The sequence below is a fragment of the Acomys minous genome (assembly GCF_964271855.1).
Source record: "Acomys minous genome assembly, chromosome: 13".
NCBI lineage: Eukaryota > Metazoa > Chordata > Mammalia > Rodentia > Muridae > Acomys > Acomys minous.
The window spans coordinates 15097021-15119791 of NC_140495.1; the positions used below are offsets into that span (position 1 = coordinate 15097021).

The window sequence follows — 22771 nt, forward strand, 5'->3', positions numbered from 1 at the left end:
CTCAGGATCCTCAAAAATAGCAAATCCCCTGCCTGGGAGTATTCAAGAGGCACTGAGCTCTAGGGCTATGAGGGACCTGATACCAGCTACCACCTAACCCAGATGCAGACTACATCAGTGCGGAGGAGCTGGCCCAGGTGGAACGGATGCTTGCACACCTGACCGCTGCATCTGCCCAGGCAGCAGCTGCTTCCCTGGTGAGTGGGGCTATAACATATGGGCCCAGGCCATTTTAATAATCTGTACACACCAGGATGGGTAGAGGTGCCCCGCCCTACCCCACCCCTCCATCTTCACCCTCCATCCTGTAGCCCACCAGCGAAGAGGACCTCTGCCCAATCTGCTATGCCCACCCCATCTCTGCTGTGTTCCAGCCTTGTGGCCACAAATCTTGCAAGTAAGTGGGCCCCAAGGACCTGGGCGGCAGATAAAGACGCGCAGGGCAGCTCTCACTCCCCCCTCCCTCCTGTAGAGCCTGCATCAACCAGCACCTGATGAACAACAAGGACTGCTTCTTCTGCAAAGCCACCATTGCATCTGTAGAGGACTGGGACAAGGCGGCCAGCACAAGTGCCACCTCCTCAGCTGCCTAGGCCAGCCTGACGCACCCAGCTTGCACCATCCTGGGAGCTCCCCCTTCAGACCCAGACCGAGGCTGGTTTATGAGCTCCTTTGGCCCTATTTCCCCATCACCCTCACTCTTACCACTTTCATCCATCTGCCCGTGTGTAGCCTCATTGGTGGGAGCCCAGCCGTGGCCCTAATTATGCCTGAGCTTGACTTTCAGTCCAGGCTACAGTGAGCATTAAATTATTATTCCATACAGCCCTGGCCCAGCTCTTCCTGAGGGAGTGGGGGCTTGTGGGTTACGCCCGGCAGAGTCCTCTCAGTTTCTGTTCCCACCAGAAGGCAGGTGTCCAACAGCTTCAGATTCATCTGATTCCACCCTAGACAAATGGCACCAAGTCCAGGGTCTTCTGAAGTGTTGAGCGTCTCCTGCACAGCTGATGGTGGAGAGGGGGCGTGGCCAGCCAGCCCTACATGTCTCTCACATGATAATGCGAGGCTCTGGCACAGACTCCCCAATAGACTTGTGAGGCAGCACGCTGGCTCCATTGAGGTAAAGTTCATCATTGACTATGACATCCTCGCCCAGCACGGTTACGTTCTCCATGCGCACCTGGGGTTGGGGTTGGAGCAAGCCTTGTTAACCAGGCACACAAACTCCCTGCTCCTGCCCCACCAGTCCCACGCACAGACTTACCCACTGGCCCACACGGCAGCGCCAGCCCACGATACATGACTCAAGCCAGGAATGGGAACGGATGTGCGCATCCCGAAGCACTGTGCACCGCCGGATGCACACGCCATCCTCCACCACCACACCAGGACCGAGACTTACATTGGGGCCAATGCTGCAGTTCTGACCAATACGGGCACTCGGGTCCTGAGAGTGTTGAGGAAAGTAAGAGTGGGTCATCTGTCTCCCAAATCCGAAAGGATTAGTGACAGGCTGGGCAAGGGCCTCACCACAAGTACATTCCCCACAATGCCAGGGCCTGAGTATAGTCTCTCTGGATGCTTCTGTCTCAGTGACTGCAGGAAGAGGCACATGCCAGTGAGGAAATCCTTGGGCTGTCCAATGTCCATCCAGAAGCCTGAGAGAGAGGAGAATCAGAGGGCTCTGCCTGACCACAGACTACCCTTCCCCCTATGGCCTCTCTGCCTCACCCTGCAGCTCCATGGCATATAGCTGCCCCTCCTTGGCCATAACTGGGAAGATCTCCTTCTCAATGGATGTAGGCTTCAGCTGTGGAAGTGGGCAACTTGTGAGCAGGCCACAGAACAGAGGCCTGCTTCCCCCAGAGCCCGCCCAGCAGTTCTTTCCTACACACCTGGATGCGCTGCAGCACACCGGGGCTCAGGATGTACATGCCTGCGTTGATCTTATTGGACACAAATACCTGCGGCTTCTCAACAAAACGGTGAATGCGGCCTGTGTCAGCCTCACACACCACCACACCATACTTGGAAGGCTCCTCCACCTTGGTTACCTGGATAAGGGAGGTGGAGGGCCTTAGGCCTAGTCCAGGGTTCTCCCCCACATCTCAAAGCCTCCTGCCCCAAAGGCATTCTGCATAGCTTTGCACCCTAACAAGGAGAGTTTAAGACTGGGGGGGGGGGGTCAAGAGAGACTGAATATGAGGGTGGGGTGGGGATGTCAGAGAAGGAAGTCTTGTTCTCTTACCAAGATGGTGCCCTCTTGGCCATGGTGTCGATGGAACTGCACCATGGCTTGGAAGGGGAAATCACAGATCACATCACTATTGAGAACGAAGAAAGGGTCTGCAGTCTCGGAGAGTAGGTCTCGGGCCAATGCTAGAGGCCCAGCTAGGGAAGGGGACAAGTCACGTGTTACCACGTTGCTAGAGGCCTAGGTCCTTGAGTCCAACTTCAGAGGCCCACACTTATGCTGCATGCTATCCCTTTCCTGACCCTAAAGCTAGCCTGAGGGCCAGCCTTTTTGCACTGACCTGTCCCCAAAGGCTCCTCTTCATGAGACATGGAGATTCTGATTCCAAGCTAGAAGGAAGACGTCATCTGGTTATGTTCTTCCTCATATAGTAAGTAGAGCCCCAGGGACAAATATAAAGGGCTAAGTCCATGCCTCACCCTTTGCTCCTGTGCCTTCATTTCCTTCTCCAACATCTGTGACATGTAGCTCACGGCCAGGATCACATGGTCCACACCTGCCTGTCGGACACAATACGTGTGTTAACCCATGGCTCAGTCAGAAGGTGTGGCCACCACTGGCCTCCCAGTCACTATCCATCCCTCTTCCCGCCATAGCAGGCCCAGGGCCTTACCGCAGCAAGCGCCTCCACTTGATGCAGCAAGATGGGCTTATTGCAGAAGTCAACCAATGGCTTCGGGGTGCTCAGCGTCAGCGGTCGCAACCGTGTCCCATAACCACCCACCAAGATCAGTGCCTTCATGGCGCCTGCGGATGATAGGAGTGGGTCCCTGGCTCCAAAGTACTTACAGGCCACCTGACCGACCCCTGCCGCGCACTCCCGCCGCCGTGCCCTGCCTCACACCCCTCACCACCAGACTGACCCGCTCTGATCTCACCTTGTCCGCCTGGTCTACGTTTGTATTCTCAGGAACAACCAGAACACAGAGGGGGATCTGGTTGGAGACCGGCTGGCTCGGAGTTCCGGCCAGGCGCAGCCAGTGACGTAACAAGAGAGAGCCAATCAGCTGTCACCTACGTGGCAGGGCCGCCTGAAGCTGAACGCCTGGCGTTACGCTACGGCAGGCGTAGCCAATTAGATTCCCAAAGCGCTGGGCTGCCAAGGGGACCTGGAGAACTCGCGGGTCAGATGCCCATTGGAGGATCTAAAGACGGAACTGATAGAGGCGGCTTCGCTCCCTATTGGAACCGGGTCCGCCACGCGGCAGCGGCCATCTGCCCCGCCCCGCCAGCCACCTCCTCTCCCCTACCCGCTCCCTGACGACTCCGCTCGTCTGTGCTGGTCCGGATCCCCACCTCCAACATCACTCACCTTGCTCCTCAAAGCGTGTTCTCACTCTCTTTCCCATCCCTCCCGTGCTCCCCTTCAGCTCCAGCAAGGTCCCCCAGCACCTGTCCAGATCCAGTCCAGCTCAGTCTCCCAGCTTGGACCCGGCACATCTCCCTCAGATGGAGACCCAGACATGAGAGCAACGCCTAGCCTAGCCTAGCCGGACCAGGAGGCTGTCAAGTTTTCGCATAGACTTGGACATTAACTCAGTTTTCAGAGGCTTTATTTTGACATACACGACCTGACACAAGCAGGAGGGTAGCGCCGGGTGTACAGAAAAGGGCCGGCTTGGGCCAAGCACTCCTCTCCACCACACAGAAGACCAGGGGAAACGCAAGCGCGCCTAAACACCAACGGAGCCATGTGTATCCAGGCGCGGGTCTTAGGGTGTGTAGGCGGGTGTGTAGCTTCCAGGAAAGAGGAGCAGAGAACAATTTCCAGAACTCGAAGTCTTAGTTATTTCCTCCACAGATGCAAAGGAACTTTTCCTAGGTTCTCATTTTTCCTCAGTAAAACTTTTTAAATGGGCACACACACAACCAACTTATATAGCTGTAAAGTTCAAAGCAGTTTGCATCTAGGGAACGTGCACATGGCCAGATGTGAGCGAATGAGCAGCGGCTACTGAACTAGCCCCAGGCCCCTTGCCCCTAGAAAGTCACCCATTGCACAGGCCCAAAGCTTGGAGGGGTGGGGCCCCGGGCAAGTAAGTTGCTACACTGGTCCCTTTCCTCTTTAAGCACCACCCATCCCATTTCACTCCCATCCATCTCGCGGGGCTGGTGTGGGCTTGGCCCAGGAAAATACTATGGAGAGGGGTGATCTGAGTTCCCTAACCCATGATCCCGAGTTGCACTTTGGTCCCAAATTGGGGCTGGGAAGGCAGGGCTCAAGCCTGGGACAGGTAGAAGAGCAACGGCAGAGTGTACACTTGCCGCCACCTATCAGATAACCGAGCTGGGCCCCTGAGGAGAGGCAAACCCCAGCTTTCGGCACCACAGTGGGAGAACTCAACTCGCAGTGTATTGGGTATGGCCTCCCGTGCTACAGAAGCAGCAGAATGGGGGCAGTGCCTCCCAAAATCTGGTAACTGGCAAAGTACAGCACACTCCTAGGAGGTCTCAGCTGGCCCCAAAGCTACCTCTTGACATCTAACCTTGCCGGAGAAGATGAGTCCACACCAAAGAACACTTACTTGCCCCCATGGATGAAGCAACAGAATACTACTGGACAGAAGACAGTTGTTACTAACCAAAAACGGGCAAAGCTGTGCCTCCCGGCCCTAAGGAATGGGAACCTGCCCACCACTGGCACCAGGGTCAGAAGACCACGCCCAGGACCCTGTCAAGGAGCCCTTTACAGACGCTGCATCTCTAAGAACCAGGAAATTATGTCTTTAGTTACCAGTATCTCTCAAAGGTTGGCAGGATTATCTTCAAATGCCACAACAGCCCTGTCAGAAGTGATGCTGCTGGCCACAGACCTAGAGAATGTTGCTCGCCTTGGCAATGGCTGAGTGTAGTGTAACCTGCTAGATACCTATGTTAGCGGCAGCAGGTCTCTACCATCAAAGGGATCATAGCAAAAATAAAGCAATGGGTCAGGATCGCTCCTTTAGCCTTCATTGCTCCACTGTTGGTGTAGAAGGCCATACGCCAGGCCCACAAGAAGGCCACTGGGCCAGCAGGTAAACACCAGCACAAATCATTCTGCTATCAGGCCTGTAAACCAGCAGAACCTGCTGAGGAAGGGCACAGAAGTAAAGGCTCACTTCAGCAAAAGGAAAGAATACTCTGCTGAGGAAAGCATGAAGGAAATCAATATATACTAATCAACAAGGCTATACTCCAGAAAGCTCACCACGAGACGGGCTAGCAGGTGGACAAACGGACTTACTGACAGACCCCAGGATTAATCAGACAAAGCTCTCAGCAGACTCTGGGCACCTGTTCCCAGGGCCCTATGTCCCTAAAAGCAGACAAGAGTTTAAAGGTCTCCCTCCAAGCTAAAAGCCTGGACCACCACAGAATGGGCTGCTGCCTTGAGCCTGGCCTGGAGAAGACCAGACCCTGAGCAGGCCACAGCCCATCCAGAGGCAGCACAGCTGCCCAAACTAGAGGAAGGGGCAATCCCCAGGCCCCAAAGCCCAAGAACTGCTAAATACTGTCTGGGTCAGAGCCACTAAAGGCCCTTAGGCCACCTGGGACACTAACTCTTCTCAGCAAACAGAGCAGTGCCCATCTCAGTGGGATAGGAGGATATGTGGCCTCCTTAGGCAAGGGAACTCTGCGAGAGTTTGGCTGGGGTTGTGGACAGAGGAGCAGGGTTACATGCCAGTGGGTACCTGGGGAACCCAGGGCCTGCCCTCTGCTGTGAGTTGGCCTTAGCTCAGCTTTACAAATGTAGACCCATGCCAAAATCAGACCCAAGGATGAGTCCATCTGTGCAGTGAGGGCGTATGTTCAAGCACTGGCACAGAACTAGAGAGGCCCCCAATATGTGGGCACTTAACCTTCTCCAATTCTGAGAAACAAAGCGATGAGTAGGCATGGAAAGGCCCTGTGCCAGCCAAGGGCTTCACCTCATATCAGCAGAGCCCTACAGCCACAGAGCCCAACACCTTAGGCAAAGAAACCAAAGTTCAAAGGCATTCTGTCTCTGCTGCTAAGCCCACTGGGCCTACCTCTTCCTTCCTGAGTCAGCCTGGACACAGCAGTCAGAGCCACAAAGCTAAGGAGCCTGGCTGAGAGGACGTTATGTTCTGCCCTCCTTTATATATATGGATTCCAGGCTACAGCTAAAAACATTTCTTTTAGTTTACACCAAAGAGAAATATAACCCTTTAAAAGCAAGTCTGTGTGTCCTCACAGCAAGTTCAGAGCAATGGTCCCTGCCTATGGGTGGAGAGGAAGGGGCCTAAGGCCCAGACTTGGGCCTACTGGTTCTCGTCCCGCATCTGTTCCATGATGCTGATAAGATTCTCCAAGCCAAACACATAGCCTCTGTCTGGCCCATCGTGAACAGTGGGGTCATCCCGGAAGCCCTTGAATGTGCTGTGTGCAAAGTCAATCATGCGGACATCCACCTTGGGCGGAGAAGAGGGGCCAGCCTCAAGGCTGGTGTTGCTAGGGCTGGCGCTGGGGCCACAGGATGGTGGCACCTCAGGGAGCCCCATGTCCACGTGCTTGAGACGAAGCTCCGACCGACACTCCTTGCCGTCATAGATGACAAGCAGAGAGCTGGAGTAGAAACGGTAGGAGGCCTGCCGCTCCAGCACAGCTTTGAGGCCCCGAAGTTTGCTCAGGATAGGCTCAAAGAGGTCACGTCGCAGGTCCAAGCCATTGTGCAGGTACTGATACAGGGCATTGCGGAAGCCTTCAATGGAGAGTCCACGACCATAGTACTTGTTCCTGCAGAGGTAATGACCTGTGTCCAGCTGGTACACCTGAAACCCCAGGAGACAAGACAAGGTTGAGAACCAGGAAGGTCTGATGGCCACAAAGTACTCCCAAACAAACAAACAAAAAAACCCCAACCAACCAATCAAAACAGTCTGGAAGGCACTCTGACCAACCTGAGCTCTTCAGCTCCTCCTACTGGAGCAGGGAGGCCACATTCACCCCAGGTTTTCCCCGTCATGGAGCTGTGAAAGCCAACACCAGGCCTATTGCCATCACTTTAGAAGTCTGCCTCCTAGCTATCCCAGGGCCCAGCTAGATTCTAACTGGGAACACACTGCTGTCAGACAAGACTTGCCCCATGACAGGGCAACAGGCTCTCTCAATGACCCTGCATACAGAGCTCAACCAGAGTCAAGTGAGGAAAGCATGGCTTAGTGACCCCACCTGCAAAACACTTAGCACCCTGTGGGTGACTCACCTCTTCAGAGGAGATTCTGGGACAGTGCAGGCCAGGAGGACATAGGTGTCAGAGGCAGGTATGGACGCAACCTAAAACATGCACTCGGCAGCACCTGGGCTCTCACAGCAGTGACTCACCTGCATGCCACAGACCCTGACCCCCAGCGAAGCAGACGTGCTCTGTTCACACTTCCTCATCTGCCGGGCTGCCTTCTCTGCTGACGCGTCATCCCCATGTTGCCGGGTACCCATCTTCAAGTCCAGCACACAGGGGTACTTGAAGTGGTGTACCACATTCTCCAGCAGGAGGAACTCTGAGCCAGAGTCAAGAAGAATGACAACCACTCTCACTGTCAGCTCCACCCAGAAAAGCACAATTATACTTTTCTATAAAGTGGCATCCTGCTCCACTATAAACTGTATGTGCCTCACAATTTTATTTATTTATTTAGCCTCACAAATTCTTAAATGGCAGTTTCAAACTACTGACTTTAGCAGATTTTGGTAGAATACACATGAAATAAAATCTTAAGAGCCAGGGGTTGGTGGCACATGTCCTTTAATCCCAGCACTCACATTCACAAGACAAAGCAAGTGGATCTCTGTGAGTCTGAGGCCAGCATGTTCTCCATAGTGTGTTCCAGGCTACCCTAGGACTACACATTCAAATCCTGTCTCCAGAAAAAAATTAAAAAATTGGAGCTGGGCATAGTGGCACACACCTTTTAACACCAGCACTCTGGAGCAGAGGCAGACAGATCTCTGAGTTTAAGGTCAGTTTAGGCTAGAGTAAGAGTCTGCCTCAAGAAAATAAGCAGAAAACTGCTCTTTCCCCATTTTAAGCACGTCAGCTACGCCACACTGTAGCCATCACACTGCCCACCTTCCCAAGCTCCATCTCCACCAACTGAATGCTCACTGTCTGCCCATTCTCCTCTCAGGAAACCTCTACCTTGGGTGTCTAGAAATTGTCTGTTGGAAGTAGGTCACTTACTGGAATCTTCCAGCATTAATCCTTTCATGTCAAGATTTGGTAAAATGCTCTCAAAGATTCATTCATGTCATAAAATATATCAGAATTTCATTCCTAGGGAGGGGTTGGAGAGGTGGCTGAGCAGTTAGACAACTGTTGCTCTTGCAGAGGACAGAGGTTCAATTTCCAGCACCAACATGGCGGCTCACAGCCATCTCTAACTCTAGTTCCAGGGCACCTGACACTCTCTTCTGGTCTCCACAGGCACCCACATGAGCATGATACACGCATATACACCCCCAGGCAAAACATTCATACACATAAAATTAAGTTTAAAAGGGGGGTAGGAGAGATGGCTCAGTGGTTAAGAGTACCACCTGCTCTTCCAGAGGTCCTGAGTTCAATTCCCAGCAACCACATGGTGGCTCACAACCATCTATAATGGGATCTGATGCTCTCTTCTAGCGTGCAGGTGTACGTGCAGATAAAGCATTCATATACATAAAATAAATAAATAACCTCATGGAGAGATGGCTCATGGGGTTAAGAGCACTGGCTGCCCTTCCTGAGGGCCTGAGTTCAATTCCCAGCAGCCACATGGTTGTTCACAACCATCTGTAATGTAATCTGACTCCCTCCTTCTGGTATGTATGAAAACAGAGAACTCATATACATAAAATAAACCTTTAAAAACAAAACAACAAAAGAATTTTAGCTGGGCATGATGGTGCATAGCTCTGATCCCAGTACTCCCGGAGGCAAAAGCAGGCAGATCTTTGTGAGCTTGAGGCCAGTGAGGTCTGCACAGTGAGTTTCAGGACAACCAGGACTATGTAGAGATAACCTATTAAAATTTTTTTTCATGAGCTAGAGAGATAGCTCAAAGGTTAAGAGCACCGTCTGCTTTTTGGTCCCGAGTTCAATTCCCAGCAACCACATGGTGGCTTACAACCACCTGTAATGAGATCTGGTGTCTTCTTGTGGTGGGCAGGCACACGTGTGGGCAGAATACTGTATAAGTAATAAATGAATCTTAAAAAAATTTTTTTTTCTATTCCTTGTATGGCCTATATAATTTTCCATACTATGTATACAAGGCACACTGATCTGTATTTTAAATGTTGGTGTGTGTGTGTTATATGTGTGGTATATATGCTTGATGTGGATGGATGTGTGGAGGACAGAAGGCAACATCAGGTATGTGCCCTTAACTGCTCCCTTTTTTGAGACAGGCTCTCTTACTGAACGTGAAGCTTTCTGATCCAGCTAAGCTGGATAGCCAAAGAGCTTCAGGGATCTGTCCATCTTTGCTTCTATCCTCTTAGTATTGTGGGTCCAGGCACAACACTGGAGTTCTGCGACTCTGAACTCAGGTCTTGAGGTTTGCACAGCAGGTACTTAAGTGACTCAGGTCCCTCCAGTCTTTATTTTGACAGTTTCACGATCCCAGAATAGCCTTCCCAGCCTGGAGAACACAAGGATGACTTTGAACTTCTGGTTCTCCTGTCTCCAGCTACAGAGAGCAGAGGCAACGGGCACACACCACACCTACTTTTATTATTTTCTACTTTTTTGAGCTACCAGGCACACAATAAGCCAAAGAATACTTGGCCACATCCCTGCCAGCATTAGTAAACCAAGGCTTTACTTAGTTAACTCACCCAAACTTAAGATATAAGAAAGACATCTTTGGGGCTAGAGAGATGGCTCAGAGGTTAAGAGCACTGACTGTTCTTCCTAAGGTGGTGAGTTCAATTCCCAGCAACCATATGGTACCTCACAACCATGTATAATGAGTCTGGTGCCCTCTTCTGGTGGGCAGAGCTGCATAAATAAATAAATCTGCCCCCTTCCCCAAGACACAGTTTCTCTGTGTAACCCAATTAAAAAAAGACAGACAGACATCTTTGCATTACAAAAAGAAAAAAAGAGAAAGAAAAAAAAAGGGGGGGGGAGGAAGAATCAAATTCTAACATTCCCAACATAAATTTTCAAGAAGTGCTGGACTTAAAATCTATCTTGGTGAGAGTGAACAACTGTCCAATGTCCAGCCATAGTGGGGCACCTGTATCACTCCTTCCAAGGCTTAAGAAACAGCATGGAAGAAGAGCTGAAAGAATGTGCAAGCAAGAAGACAGAATATGTGTGTGGGACACCGTCTTCCGAACGCAACATGGTCACTGCACTCATGAACCCCCCGCAGCTGTGGTTACTGACTTAAGGCTCACACAAGACCTGGACAAGACTGAGCATGCCACCATTCCAGCCTGGCTGAGGAGCAACACAGGGTGTTGCACTCATGAATTCACAGCAGCTGTGGTTACCTACACAAGACCTGGACCCCTGCAGCATTCCAGGATGAATGGGAAAGGAGCACGTAAGGCCTTAACCCTAACTGAAGGGCCACTGGTACTTAAAGACTGCTAGGGCAGAAGTCCTCATTTTCCTTCAGGGGAGTGGCTGTCACTAAGTTACCCATAATTTAGTATGCAACCCCACATATGCATATGTCAAAACTCTACTTAAATTCAGTGTGTTTTTGTTTTTAATGAAAGGAAGAAGGGCACAAGTTCTAGTAGGAGAGGGATAAGGGAACAGAACAGGGGTATGAGCGCACACATGAAACTGTCAAAGAATAAGAAATCATTTTAAGGGGCTGGAGAAATGGCTCAGAGGTTAAGGGCACCGCCTGTCCTTCCAAAGGTCCTGAATTCAATTCCCAGCAACCACATGGTGGCTCACAACCATCTATAATGAGATCTGGTGCCCTTTTCTGGCCTGCAGGTGTACATGCAGGCAGAACACTGTATACATAATAATAAATAAATAAATAAATAAATAAATAAATAAATAAATCATCTTAAGGTAAGGCAGTGGTGGCGCACACCTTTAAAACCCAGCACTTGGGAGGCAGAAGCAGGTGTATCTCTTTGTTCAAGACCAGCTTCATCTACAAAGTGACACACAAAGGGAAGCAGAAGTGAGGCTGGTCCGAAAGAGAAAGATTAATGAAGGGACACCAGAGAGTGTAACAGGTGAATGCGATCAAAATACATTATGTACACATATAAAATAAATGTCACAGCAAAACCTATTACATCTAATGTATGCTAATAAAAAACAAAAATATCTATCTTGAGACTAAGAGGACAACTGAATGGTAGAGCAAATGCCTGGGCATGAATGAAGGCCCAGATTCAGTGCCCAGACCAAAACCACAGTACGATCAAGACTGTCTTGCCATTTCCTCACACAATTCCCCATCAGTGGGCAAGGATACTGTAGAGTTTTCGGTCCTTGGATTCAGAGCGCATGCGGCTCAGCTGCTGCTTGTGGCAGCGCAGGCTCCAGGGGTTGTAGCTGATCTTCTCAGAGCTCAGACCACTATTGCTGTCTAGCATCTGGAAAGGGACATCTGAGTGGCTGTGCAGCTCCACCTTTGGACTCTTTGCTTCCTGGGAGCTACGAAGGAAGAACACACATACGCCTAAGAGATCGGAAGACATGCTAGGGACACAGGGTGGAGGAGGATTAGAAGCAGCCCAGCCTGTCATCCAGAACCTGCTTATACGTGACACTGGCCCCTGATAAAAGTGAGCGAACAGAATGGGTGCTGTCCTCTTTGAGCCTCTGAAAAACTTCCTGAGAAATAACCATCCCAACTATAGCATAAAACTTCCCATTTGGTTAGTCTTAAAGGAAAAATCTGGGCCCCGGCAACATGGGCCAGTGGGTAAAGGTACTTGCTGCACACAGCTGACAAACCTGAGTTGGCTTCCCAAGATCCATATGGTAGAGAGAAAGAACTAACTCCACAAATTTGTCCTCTGACCTCTATACACAGATAAAGGGTCATGCACACTGCCACCCCCGACATACCCAATAATAAACAGTACTTAATTTACAAAGAAAAAGAAGCCAGATGTGGTGGCACACCTTTGATCTCAGCACTCGGGAGGCAGAGGCAGGTGGATCTCTGTGAGTTCAAGGCCAGCCTGGTCTACATAATGAATTCTAAGACACTCAGGGCTACATAAAACTCTATCTGAAAAATAAAACAAATAAAAGCCTCAAGAAAACAACAACAAAAACCAAAACAGTAAAAAAAGAGAAAAGGTGCTGGAGAGATGGCTCGGTGATTAAGAGTACCTACAGCATTTACAAAAGGACTGGAATTTGGGTCCCAACACCATGAGGAGACGCCTGACTGCTTGTACTGTGACTAGGAAAACCTAAGGTCCTGCATCCTTCGAAGGCATCTCAACTCAGGCACACATACCCACAGACAGACAGATTATATATATACTCAATTAAAAATATAAAATATAAAAAAATTTAAAAGGCCGGGTGTGGTGGCATACCCCTTTAATCCCAGCACTCAGGAGGCAGAGGCAGGCAGATCTTTGTGAGTTCCAGACCAGCCTGGTCTACAAAGTGAGTCCAGGACACCCAGGGCTACACAGAGAAACCCTGTCTCGAAAACAAAGAGGCTGGCGCCCTTTCTAGTGCACTGCTGATATGGACATAACCTGGTACAGTCCTGTAAGTGCTCTCTGGTGTCTGCACAGGGTCGGTGTGGAGCTCCTGAGTACTCAAGTCTCAGATGCTCAGGAGGCTAATGGACAGGACTGCTTGAGCATAGGAAGTTTGAGACCAGACTAGCATGGCAATAGAGAGAAACCCTATTTTAAAAACCAACCAACAGCTAAAAGGTGGCTCAGTGAGGAAGCACTTACCACACAAGTATGAGAGCTGGAGTCCCAGCGCCTGGGTGATGCTGGGCGAGGGTGGTGGCTAGGCTGTAATTCCAACCTTCAGAAACCAAAGACTAGGTGTGGTGGCCATTCTTGGTTGTCAACGTGACTGCATCTGGAGTTAACTAAAACCCAAGCAGCTGGGCACACCTGAGAGCAATTTTCCTTATATCATTTTAAGTGGGAAAACCCACCTTTAATCTAGCTCAAACCATCTGCTGGGGGCCTATATAAAGACCATGGAAGAAAGCAGCTACTGCTGGACCAGCTGGACCACATCTGGTAAGCCACTGTAGTAAGTCATCTTTAAGTACACACACACACACACACACACACACACACACACACACACACTGCTCTGTTGCTCCCCATAGCTGGTGAACTGGTGAGCTCCACATCTGGTTGACAGACACTGTCTTAATGAGTCAGGTAGAGGAGTGACTGAGAATTATCTCTAGGTCAACCTCCAGCCTCCACATGAATGTATACACAGGCACGCACACATAATGGGGAAAGGGAGCCTGGAAAACAGCTTCCCACTGTTAAAGAGGGTTACCTGACTACAGCTTCACGTCTACATTCGAACTACAAAACCGGGGCTGAGACTGTAGTTTAGTCAGTAGTGTGCTTGCCTGTAATCCTGACAGGAGATACATAGATGAGCCTCGCAATACAACTTTTCCAACATCCAAGACCACAAGAGTTCCCTGCCAGTGAAGCTATCCATATTCCCCAGAGACTGTAGAGCAAGTCTGTGGCACACAGCAAACGCAGAGTACCAATGAAATTTCAAATGTTATGCTCCTTTGCAGAAATGCTGGCCTCGTGCCACGCAGATCTCTGGGAGTTCGAGGCCAGCCTGGTCTCAGAAAAAACAGAAACAAAAAAGAGAAATGCTAGCCTTTTCTTCAACTGTGGAATGTCACACACCACCCATCCAGTTTAGTGTGTACTGAAAATGGTGGCCCTCCTCTGGGCACCAAGTATTTGAGACACCTCTGACATTATTTTTTAAAGGCCCTGGGCAAAGACCTCACTTATGAACTAAACTACAGGAATCCAACATCACCTTTCACCCCTCCCCTACTTCTAAAAAGCAGACTCAGGTCCACTTTAGGAAATACTTGCCAAGTAAACCCAAACAAGTTCCAGGTCTGGATGGGGCCCCAGTAGTACTCAGCATTACTAGTCCTCTGGCCCTGGTGAGCAATCTCCACTTTTGGGATGACTCAGAATCTCTGCTACAAGGCCAGACGGGAGTGTAGTCATTAGAGACGAGGCTGGCACCTTCATCGCAGACCCTCACACAAAATCTATACTCACTGGCTTTTCACCAATGCTCCATAAACCATAAGCTGTCACTTTGGAGAACAAAACAACTCTAAAAACTGCTGAAAGAGGATTATTAATTGCTAGCTACTGACTAGAACATTCTGTCACTCAATGCTCAAGTCAGGGCCCGCAGCTGTCAGTCAAGAGGAAGCCCCTTGTAGATGATGGAGATGAAGTAAAGGAAGTGCTCTTGCACACCAAGACAGGCATCGTAAGTACAGTGTGAGGCACTCTCAGATGCAGACTTAGGCCAAAGGACAGGAGAGGATCACACTCACAAGCACATAAGGTTTCCATGTAACAGAACAGGACCTCTTAAAGCCCAAGGAAGGAGAGTGGACTGCTCCGGGCCCTGAACAAAGCTCTGGAAGCTCATGTGGGCTGCATAATTCAGCGAAGTGATCTGATGCCAGAGATGAAGCTCAGTTGGTACACACTCAGTTGGTACACACTCAGTTGGTACACACTCAGTTGGTACACACTCAGCTGGTACACACTCAGCACTCAAGAAGCTCTGAGTTTACTCCGCAGCACTACATAAACTAGGCATGGCTAGAAACGCCTGTAATCCCAGCACTCGGGAGCTGAGACCAGGAGGAAGGAATTCAAGGCTGTGCCACTTTGCAATCCTCCCCACAAACAATGCAGAAGGTTCCAATTTCTCCTTCTGTATCTATTATCTCTATCTCTTTATATAGAGAGACAGACAGTTTTCAACAATAAGGGGTGGGGTGGATGGTGTTCATGGGCTACTCCCACAGGAATGGTCTCCTTTATATGTTTATCACAACCTGATGGATATGGTATGACCACGTGGTTGAATGTCCAGCCATGGAAATGAGCACAAGGCTGGGCATGGTGACATACTCTTATAGTCCCAGCATTTGAGATGTAGAAAATGGGAGATTACCATGTTTTGGACTAGCATGGTCTCCATGTGAATTCTATGCTAGAGTACACAGTGAGATCCTGTCTCACAAAACAGTATTGACAACATGCTAACACATCCCTCTCCTCTCTCTCTCTCACCCCCTCCCCACACACACAAGACAGGGCTTCTCTGTGTAGCTCTGACTGATCTGGAACTCTCAATGCAAACCAGGGCAGCCTTGAAATCACAGAGATCCTCCTACCTCTGCCTCCGAAGTGCTGGGATTTAGGCATGTGTCACCGTATCTGCCATCTTTTTTTTTTTTTTTTTTTTGGTTTTTCAAGATAGGGCTTCTCTGTATAGTCCTGGCTCCCCCTGAATCTTGCTCTGTAAACCAGGCTGTACTGGAACTCAGAAATCTGCCTGACTCTGCCTCATAAATGCTGGGATTAAAGGTATGAGCCACCACACCTGGTCCAGCTTTTTTTTTTTTTAAATATGTGCCTGTGTATGCCATGTATGTGTGGCCTCTGCTAGAGTGATCTTTTTGTGCACTATGTAAAGATCGACTTTGAACACTCAAATGCTGATTTTTGTACCGCAGAGATTTGAGTACCGGCTGGACTCTGGTATTGTTATTCTTTAGTTGCATCATATTTTGTAAACTTGCCCTTTAATACCTTCAAATTGGTTTAATAAAGAGCTGAATAGCCAATAAGAAAGGCAGAAAGGGGGGCAAGACATCTGGGCAGAGATAGGAACTCTGGGAAAAAGGCAGGCACAGGAAGGACTGTCAGCCAGACATAAAGGAAGAAACAGGTGCTGGGACTAAGACTGAGAGGTAATGGGCCATGTGGCAGAAATTAGATTTATATTTAAATGTCAATTTATATATAGGTGTTAATTATAATGAGTTATATAAAGAGCTAATTTAAGATGAGAGGTAGTTGGGAACAAGCCAAAGCTATGGCCAAGCATTAAAAACAAAAAACAAACAAAAAACCAAAAAACCCTCTGTGTCATGATGGCTCACAACCATCCACAGTGAGAAACGGTACCCTCTCTGGCTTATAAGAGTTACATAAGGTGCAGGTAGAACACTCTATACATAATAAATAAACCAATCTTTTTTTTTTTTTAAAGCCTCTGTCATTATTTGGAAGCTGGTGCCCCAAAGAAAGTCCTGTTTTAGCCTGCAGAGACCAGAAGACTGAGTGGCCTTGAGCTTTGTGAGCTGCCTGATATGGGTACTGGGAACTAAACTTGGCAACTTGGGTCCTCTGTTCAGGAAGCAGGCTTTTTTTTTTTTTTTTTTTTTTTTTTTTTTTTTTGGTTTTTTGAAACAGGGTTTCTCTGTGTAACCTTGGCTGTCTTTTGGACTCACTTTGTAGACCAGGCTGACCTCGAACTCAGAGATCTGCCTGCCTCTGTCTCCTGAGTACTAGGATTAAAAGCATGAGCCACTATGCTCAGCTTCAGGAAGCATTCTTAACCCCATTCCTCCCCTACCTCCAACTAAGATCCAACTAAGATCTCACTATGTAGTCCAAACTACTCTGGAACTCCTTATACCTCGTAGACTGTGCTCAAACAGACAGTGATTCTCCTGCCTCAGCTTCCTGAGTGCTGGGATTAAAAGCATGCATCATCATGGTTTGACTGTCTATCCTTTGGATTACATTCAACCTAGTAGAAGCTAACTAATACCAAGAGACAGAATTCTGAGAAAAATCAAAATCCAGTGTAAACACAGGAGCAGGGAAAGGATGACGATATCAAATTCTCAGAGTCCGAACAGAAGCCACTCAGGTGCCCTCGTCTGTATGGACGATCACCACTCTCACACTCAGGCACGTCACAGGTAAGAAAGCAGCTCCTCAGTGCAATCCGACATCTCTCTTCTGAGTATGAGATGTAAAAGAAAGCTAACATTCTCCAGAGCACAGGGCATCCCTGCTTCTTTTTGTGTTTGTTTGTTTTTTGAGACAGGGTCTCTCTGTGTTATCGTGACTGTTCTGAAATCGCTTTGTAGACCAGGCTGGCCTCAAACTCACCACGATCCGCCTGCCTCTGTCTCCTAAATGCTGGGATTAAAGGGGTGCGCCACCACGCCTGGTGCATCCCTGTTTCTAAAGAGCTTCAGTCTCTCTCAACTGGGTTTAGCCACACCCAGAACTCAACAAGGGAGGCCTTATCTGTGGGAGTAGCCCACGAACAGCAGCCACCCCACTCCACCATGAACCATTCTCTCATGCTGTCAGGACCCCAACGCTGTTCCGCATGTTAGTATCATTAGGACTCAGCATGTGCCAGCACTTCCGCCCAATATCCCCTTACCTCTCAGAGGTCTCAAAGGACAGGGTGGCCTTTTCCTCCTTGTGGTCACTACCACTGCCTGACCGATGCAGGCTCCGACGGGAGTGTTTGCGCCGAGGCTGCTCCCGCTCTGGGGTGTCATCTTGCTCTACAGTCTCACTCTCCACATAAGGGTAAGCTACCAAGTTGATATAACCATCACTGTCTCCCTCAAAACAGACAGAAACCACGCCTGTTGGAGAAAAAAGCAGCTGATTAACAAAGATCACAGCACTGGTGTGGTCCATGTCTGCTCCTGCTTTCCCACGGGACATGGATACCACCTGTCCTGACCCACCCGTGGATCCTAGGAGTAACAACAGCAGATAGCCACGTCCCACAGCTAGACAACCGTCTTTACCCTTAACCTGCTTCTTACCTTTGAATGATAAGTCTAATTATTTTCTACCCTTTTACTCCACTCTTCAGCTTTGTTACTGATTTCTGTGCCACTCACAAAGAATCTTCTCTAGGTGACACTGAAACTAGACAAAATTTACTACTCTAGGGGATAGGGAGATGGTTCAGCAGTCAAAAGCACTTGCTGTTCTTGCAGAGTGCCTAGCACCTACAGAGTGGCTCACAACTGCCTGGAACTCCATTTCAGGACTCCATGGGCACCAGGGATGCATGTGGTATGCACATATAGAGCAAACACACACATAAAACAAAAATAAAATCCTTTCCAAAAGAGACTTTATGAAAAAAATTAACCCTAGATCTACTCAAGTGCTGTAAGATGATCCCACTTCTTGTCAATGACATCCTCAAATTTGTTTTTCTTCTGCCTGGTAGTGTCACCTAAAGAAACAAACTCTCCCCAGGGCAATGCCATATGAAGTACTTTCTTCCCACACACACTTCTATCCTGGAATCTCCAAGATGAAACGCCTTCCTGTACTTCTCTACTATATCCTATGGAATAGTTTGTTCTTTCTATTTTATTATTATTTGTTTTGAGTTTTTGGTTTTTTGAGACAGCGTTTCTCTGTGTAGCCCTGGCTGTCCTAGACTTACTTTGTAGACCAGCCTGGCCTTGAACTCACAGTGATCCGCCTGCCTCAGCCTCTCAAATGCTGAGATTAAAGGTGTGCGTCATATTTTTACTTATTTTTGTAAGATGAGGTTCTTGGTAGCCCTGGCTAGCCTCAAACTACGTACAGATCTCGCCTCCACTTCCCAAGTGCTAGGGTTACAGGTGTGTGTCACCATGTTTGTTGTATGTTTTTCATTTTTAACTTATATATGTGCCTGGTATTTTTTTTTTTAAGTTTCACTATGTAGCCCTGGCCTCTTCCAATCACAGAGATACACCTGCTTCTGCCTCAAAAATGCTAGGATTGAAGGCAAGCCACTATGACCAGCTTCTATTTTTACTTTACATCCCCCACCCCACCCCGCCAAGTCAGGGTTTCTCTGTGTGGTTCTGCTGTCTTAGAACTCACTTTGTAGACCAGGCTAGCCTCAAACTCATAGAGATCCACCTGCCTCTGCCTCTAAGCGTTGGGACTAAAGGTGTGTGCCAACCCCTCCCCTAGCTTCTACTTTTAATATGTGTGTTTTGCTTGCACAGTATGCAACTGTCTCACACAAAGCTAGAAAAGTGAATCAGATCGCCTGGAACCTGATGGTGGTTATGAGTCTCCATGTGAATGGTGGGAACCAAATCTAGGTTCTCTGCAAGAACAGAAAGTACTCTTAACTTCTGAGCCATCTTTCTAGCTCCTGTTGTGTGTATTTGTCAACCAATTAAGTTTCTTCTACATCATTACCAAGAGATAACACAGAACTAATACTCAGAAATCTAATCTAGTTTTTTAAAAGCAAAAGGACAATAAAGCTGCCGTCCACCTAACTTCATATGCCATCCTGAGTCCATCAACTACATTTCTACTTTAACCCTCTTGGTGTACACAACCAGCTCCATAACCTGCAACGAGTGAATGAGATGCACTTACAAATATGTCAACATGCCAGACCAAGAGTGTTCTCTTCCACTCATTTCCTTCTCTAGGCCAGCACTGCAGTCTCTGGGTCCTATTAGAAGAAAAATCCTCCCAAAATCAAAGGAATGGATTACTTCCTCCTTACCTCTTACGTACTGCTGAAGCTCAGGCCTCAGAGGGTTCACATGCACAGCCTGTCTCTATCGTGGCTTTCTCTCTGGCAAGCCATCACTGCTGTCTTGGGAGTTGGTTAAAGGTTGAGCATCTTCTATCTGGGAACTCCCTCACACTAATCTTGACTGTCCCCAGGACTATCACACACTTCCAGAGAACAAGTCTATCTACTAGCCTCTATTTTTCCCATCTTGATTTATTTGTTGTGTGTCTAGAACATATCTTCAAGGAATTCCTTAAGGATTTTCTGGGACAATTTTTTTAGTCCTTTGTTCAAGTAATAGTTCAGCTGAAGGAAGAGAGTTCTATGCTCATTGCAAATGCAAACTTACTTTTTCCTTTCCAACTCAGATGGATCTGCACAAGCTAGAACTCCCAGCTAAGTGGTGACTAGGAATGGAAAGGCGGACGGACCTCGTCCCAGTCCGTGATGTTAAGGGGAGGTGCCGTTCCATCACTGTGTGTGGACGCGACCACAGATGCCTCCATCATGAGGAGGCACATCCTTCTATATCTAGCTTTAGCTTTTGCTGTCGACAAGACACATGTGCAAAACAATTACAGACAGCCCCCCCCCCCCCAGAGAACTGAGTGTGGTGGCGCATGCTTTTAATTCCAGCACCTGGGAGGCAGAGGCAGGCCGATCACTGTGAATTCGAGGCCAGCCTGGTCTACAAAGAGGGTTCCAGGTCGCCGGGGTTTCAGAGAGAAACCCTGCCTTAAAACAAAACAAACAAACGCCCAACCAGGTGGGGTTCTGTAATTTCAAATGATATTATCTCTAGAGCAGAGCGTTTAACACAGGACGCTCAAGGAGTGTCTGAGGGATGAGAAGAGCTGTGGACAACAGGAAACACAACTCCAAGTACAAATAAATGCGAAGGCTTAAACAAACAAACTACCACCATAAAAACTAAAGCTGGGGTAGTATAAAAACTGCAGTAACTCTTTTTTACCAATTAAAATATAAACAGGGTCTGGGGATACAGAAAAATTGGTAAAATGCAGTCGGGTGTTGTGGCGCATGCCTAAAGAATCCCGACACTTGGGAGGCAGAAGCAGGTGGATCTCTGTGAGTTCAAGGTCAGCACAGTCTACAAAGAGAGTCTAGGACAGCCAAGGCTACAGAGAAACCTTGTTTCAAAAAACAAAGCAAAAGTTTAAAAAAAAACAGGGCATGGTGGCCCATGCCTGTAATGCCAGTACTTGGGAGGCAGAGGTAGGTGGATCTGTGAATTCGAAGCCAGCCTGGTCTACAAAAGAGCCCAGGACAGCCAAGGCTACACACACCAAAAACAAAACAAAACAAAACAAAACAAAACAAAAAAACTGTCTCGAAAAAAGAAAAAACAAAACAACAAAAAAGGTACCAGTATATGGGACTGGAGAGATGGCTCCGCATTTGCTGCTTTTGCAAAAAGGCCAGGAATTGGTTTCCTGCACCTACAATGGCTGAGTACAACCATCTGTAACACCAGTTCCAGGGGCTCTTAGGCCTCCTTCTGACCTCTGCATGCATGTGGTACATACACAGATAAGTAGGCGAAACACTCATATACAGGGCTGGACTAGTGGTTAAAAACACTGGCTACCCTCAGAAGACCAAGGTTCAATTCTCAGCATCCACTTAGCAGCTCACAGCCATCATCTCTATCACCAGTTTCAAGAGATGCAACACCTTCTTCTGGGCCCTGCAGGCACCAGGCACATGCATCTTACACAGACACACATGTGGGCAAAACACCAATACACATAAAATAACTAATTTTTAAAATGTCTGGATAGGCTAAGGGCAGTGACGCATGCAAGCCTTTAGTCCTAGCACTCAGGAGGCAGAGGCAGGTAGATTTATATATAAGCTCAAGGTCAACCTGGGGTCTACATAGTGAGTTCCAGTGGCGGGGAGTGGATAGTAATTAATGTACACACAGAGTGCAAAGATCAGATGATAAAGTGGTCTGATCTTCTGTTCTGTAAGCACACTTCTCATCTTTTCCCCCACCCCAAGATAGGATATCTCTGTATAGACCAGGCTGGCCTCCTATTCAGAGATCCACCTGCCTCTGCCAGGACTAAAGGCGTGCGAGGCATGTGCTACCACTGCCCAGCAATAGCTCTCATCTTAAAACAAACTATTTCAAGTGTTAAAGCTTCAGGGCTCCAGAACAGTCCATAAACTCATTTCTCTACACCATGCCCTTGCCAGCTGTCCAACCTTAAAGCCTGGAAAGTGCCCCTGCCCCTTAATCCTCCTCAGCGGCTGAAGAACTGTCTCCTTCTCCCCTAGACCTGTGTCACTAACAAGGGACTCTTCAACAACAGGCTTTTCTCTGCCAATGGGTCTTCCTGCTGTGCATTTTTCTCAGCTTTTCATGATCTAAAAACATTCCTGATAACTTCAGCTTCTAATTTTGCCTAACAAAACTGAGATGATAACCACATTACAGGGCAAACAAAAGAAGGACAACTGAGAGAGCCCGACAGTCCAAAGTAGCTGGTCTTACAAAAAGGACCACTGACTGACCTTTGTATTCAGGGGTGAATTCCTTCATTTCAGGAGGGAGAGACTCGTAGAAGCGCTGTTCTCGGGAGATGAGAGGTTTGCACACGGTGTGATCGTCGTACCGCATCATGCTGCTGTGTCCGCCCACCTGATGGATGAAGGGCTCCAGGAGAACTCCTCGGTCTCCGGCCCGACTTGCATTCTTGCCATACTGCCCCACTTCCATGGTTTGACAAACACACATTGCGTTGGGGGCCTGTTGCACACTGAAGGCAGACGATGCAGCACATGGACCACAAATGGAGAGCTAGGTTGATCCTTGCTAGTGGGAGGCCAATGGTCAGAGTCTGCTTAGCTTACTGTTCTGTTAGAAAAAAGAAGAAATGAAAAGGGAATCAAAACATCTGGTGAGTGAGTCA

At 48.5% G+C, this 22771-nt stretch overlaps 4 protein-coding genes across 5 annotated transcripts in view; 1 reads left to right on the plus strand and 3 right to left on the minus strand.

Moving 5' to 3' along the window:
• Window positions 1-825, plus strand: part of RNF123 (ring finger protein 123) — a 31608-nt gene extending 30783 nt beyond the window's left edge. The window contains exons 37-39 of the mRNA XM_084752592.1: window positions 103-197; window positions 312-397; window positions 473-825. Of these exons, the coding sequence (XP_084608718.1) occupies window positions 103-197; window positions 312-397; window positions 473-593 (302 nt within the window). The 3' untranslated portion in view covers window positions 594-825. The remainder of the gene's footprint in view (window positions 1-102; window positions 198-311; window positions 398-472) is intronic.
• On the minus strand, window positions 795-3264 carry GMPPB (GDP-mannose pyrophosphorylase B). 2 transcript variants are annotated; one of them, XM_084752722.1, is made up of 10 exons: window positions 3133-3264; window positions 2868-3001; window positions 2674-2754; window positions 2535-2583; window positions 2249-2391; window positions 1896-2054; window positions 1732-1810; window positions 1531-1658; window positions 1265-1447; window positions 795-1180 (listed from the first exon to the last, which is right to left on the minus strand). In XM_084752722.1, exons 2-10 carry the CDS (start codon window positions 2994-2996, stop codon window positions 1049-1051), a joined length of 1083 nt encoding a protein of 360 aa, XP_084608848.1. In that variant the 5' UTR covers window positions 2997-3001; window positions 3133-3264; the 3' UTR covers window positions 795-1048. The 2 variants fall into 2 exon arrangements, with proteins under 2 accessions (XP_084608848.1, XP_084608849.1); XM_084752723.1 differs by lacking the exon at window positions 3133-3264 and having other exon boundaries at window positions 2674-2750; window positions 2868-3003.
• Window positions 3265-3790: 526 nt separating this feature from the next.
• On the minus strand, window positions 3791-22596 carry IP6K1 (inositol hexakisphosphate kinase 1; the record flags this gene model as incomplete). Its single annotated transcript, XM_084752710.1, has 5 exons — window positions 3791-7029; window positions 7583-7758; window positions 11698-11879; window positions 17712-17922; window positions 22374-22596. 5 exons carry the CDS (start codon window positions 22594-22596, stop codon window positions 6520-6522), a joined length of 1302 nt encoding a protein of 433 aa, XP_084608836.1. The 3' UTR covers window positions 3791-6519.
• CDHR4 (cadherin related family member 4) overlaps window positions 22579-22771 on the minus strand; it is a 30747-nt gene continuing 30554 nt past the window's right edge. The window contains exon 19 of the mRNA XM_084752641.1: window positions 22579-22716. Coding sequence (XP_084608767.1) covers window positions 22715-22716 — 2 coding nt within the window. The 3' untranslated portion in view covers window positions 22579-22714. The remainder of the gene's footprint in view (window positions 22717-22771) is intronic.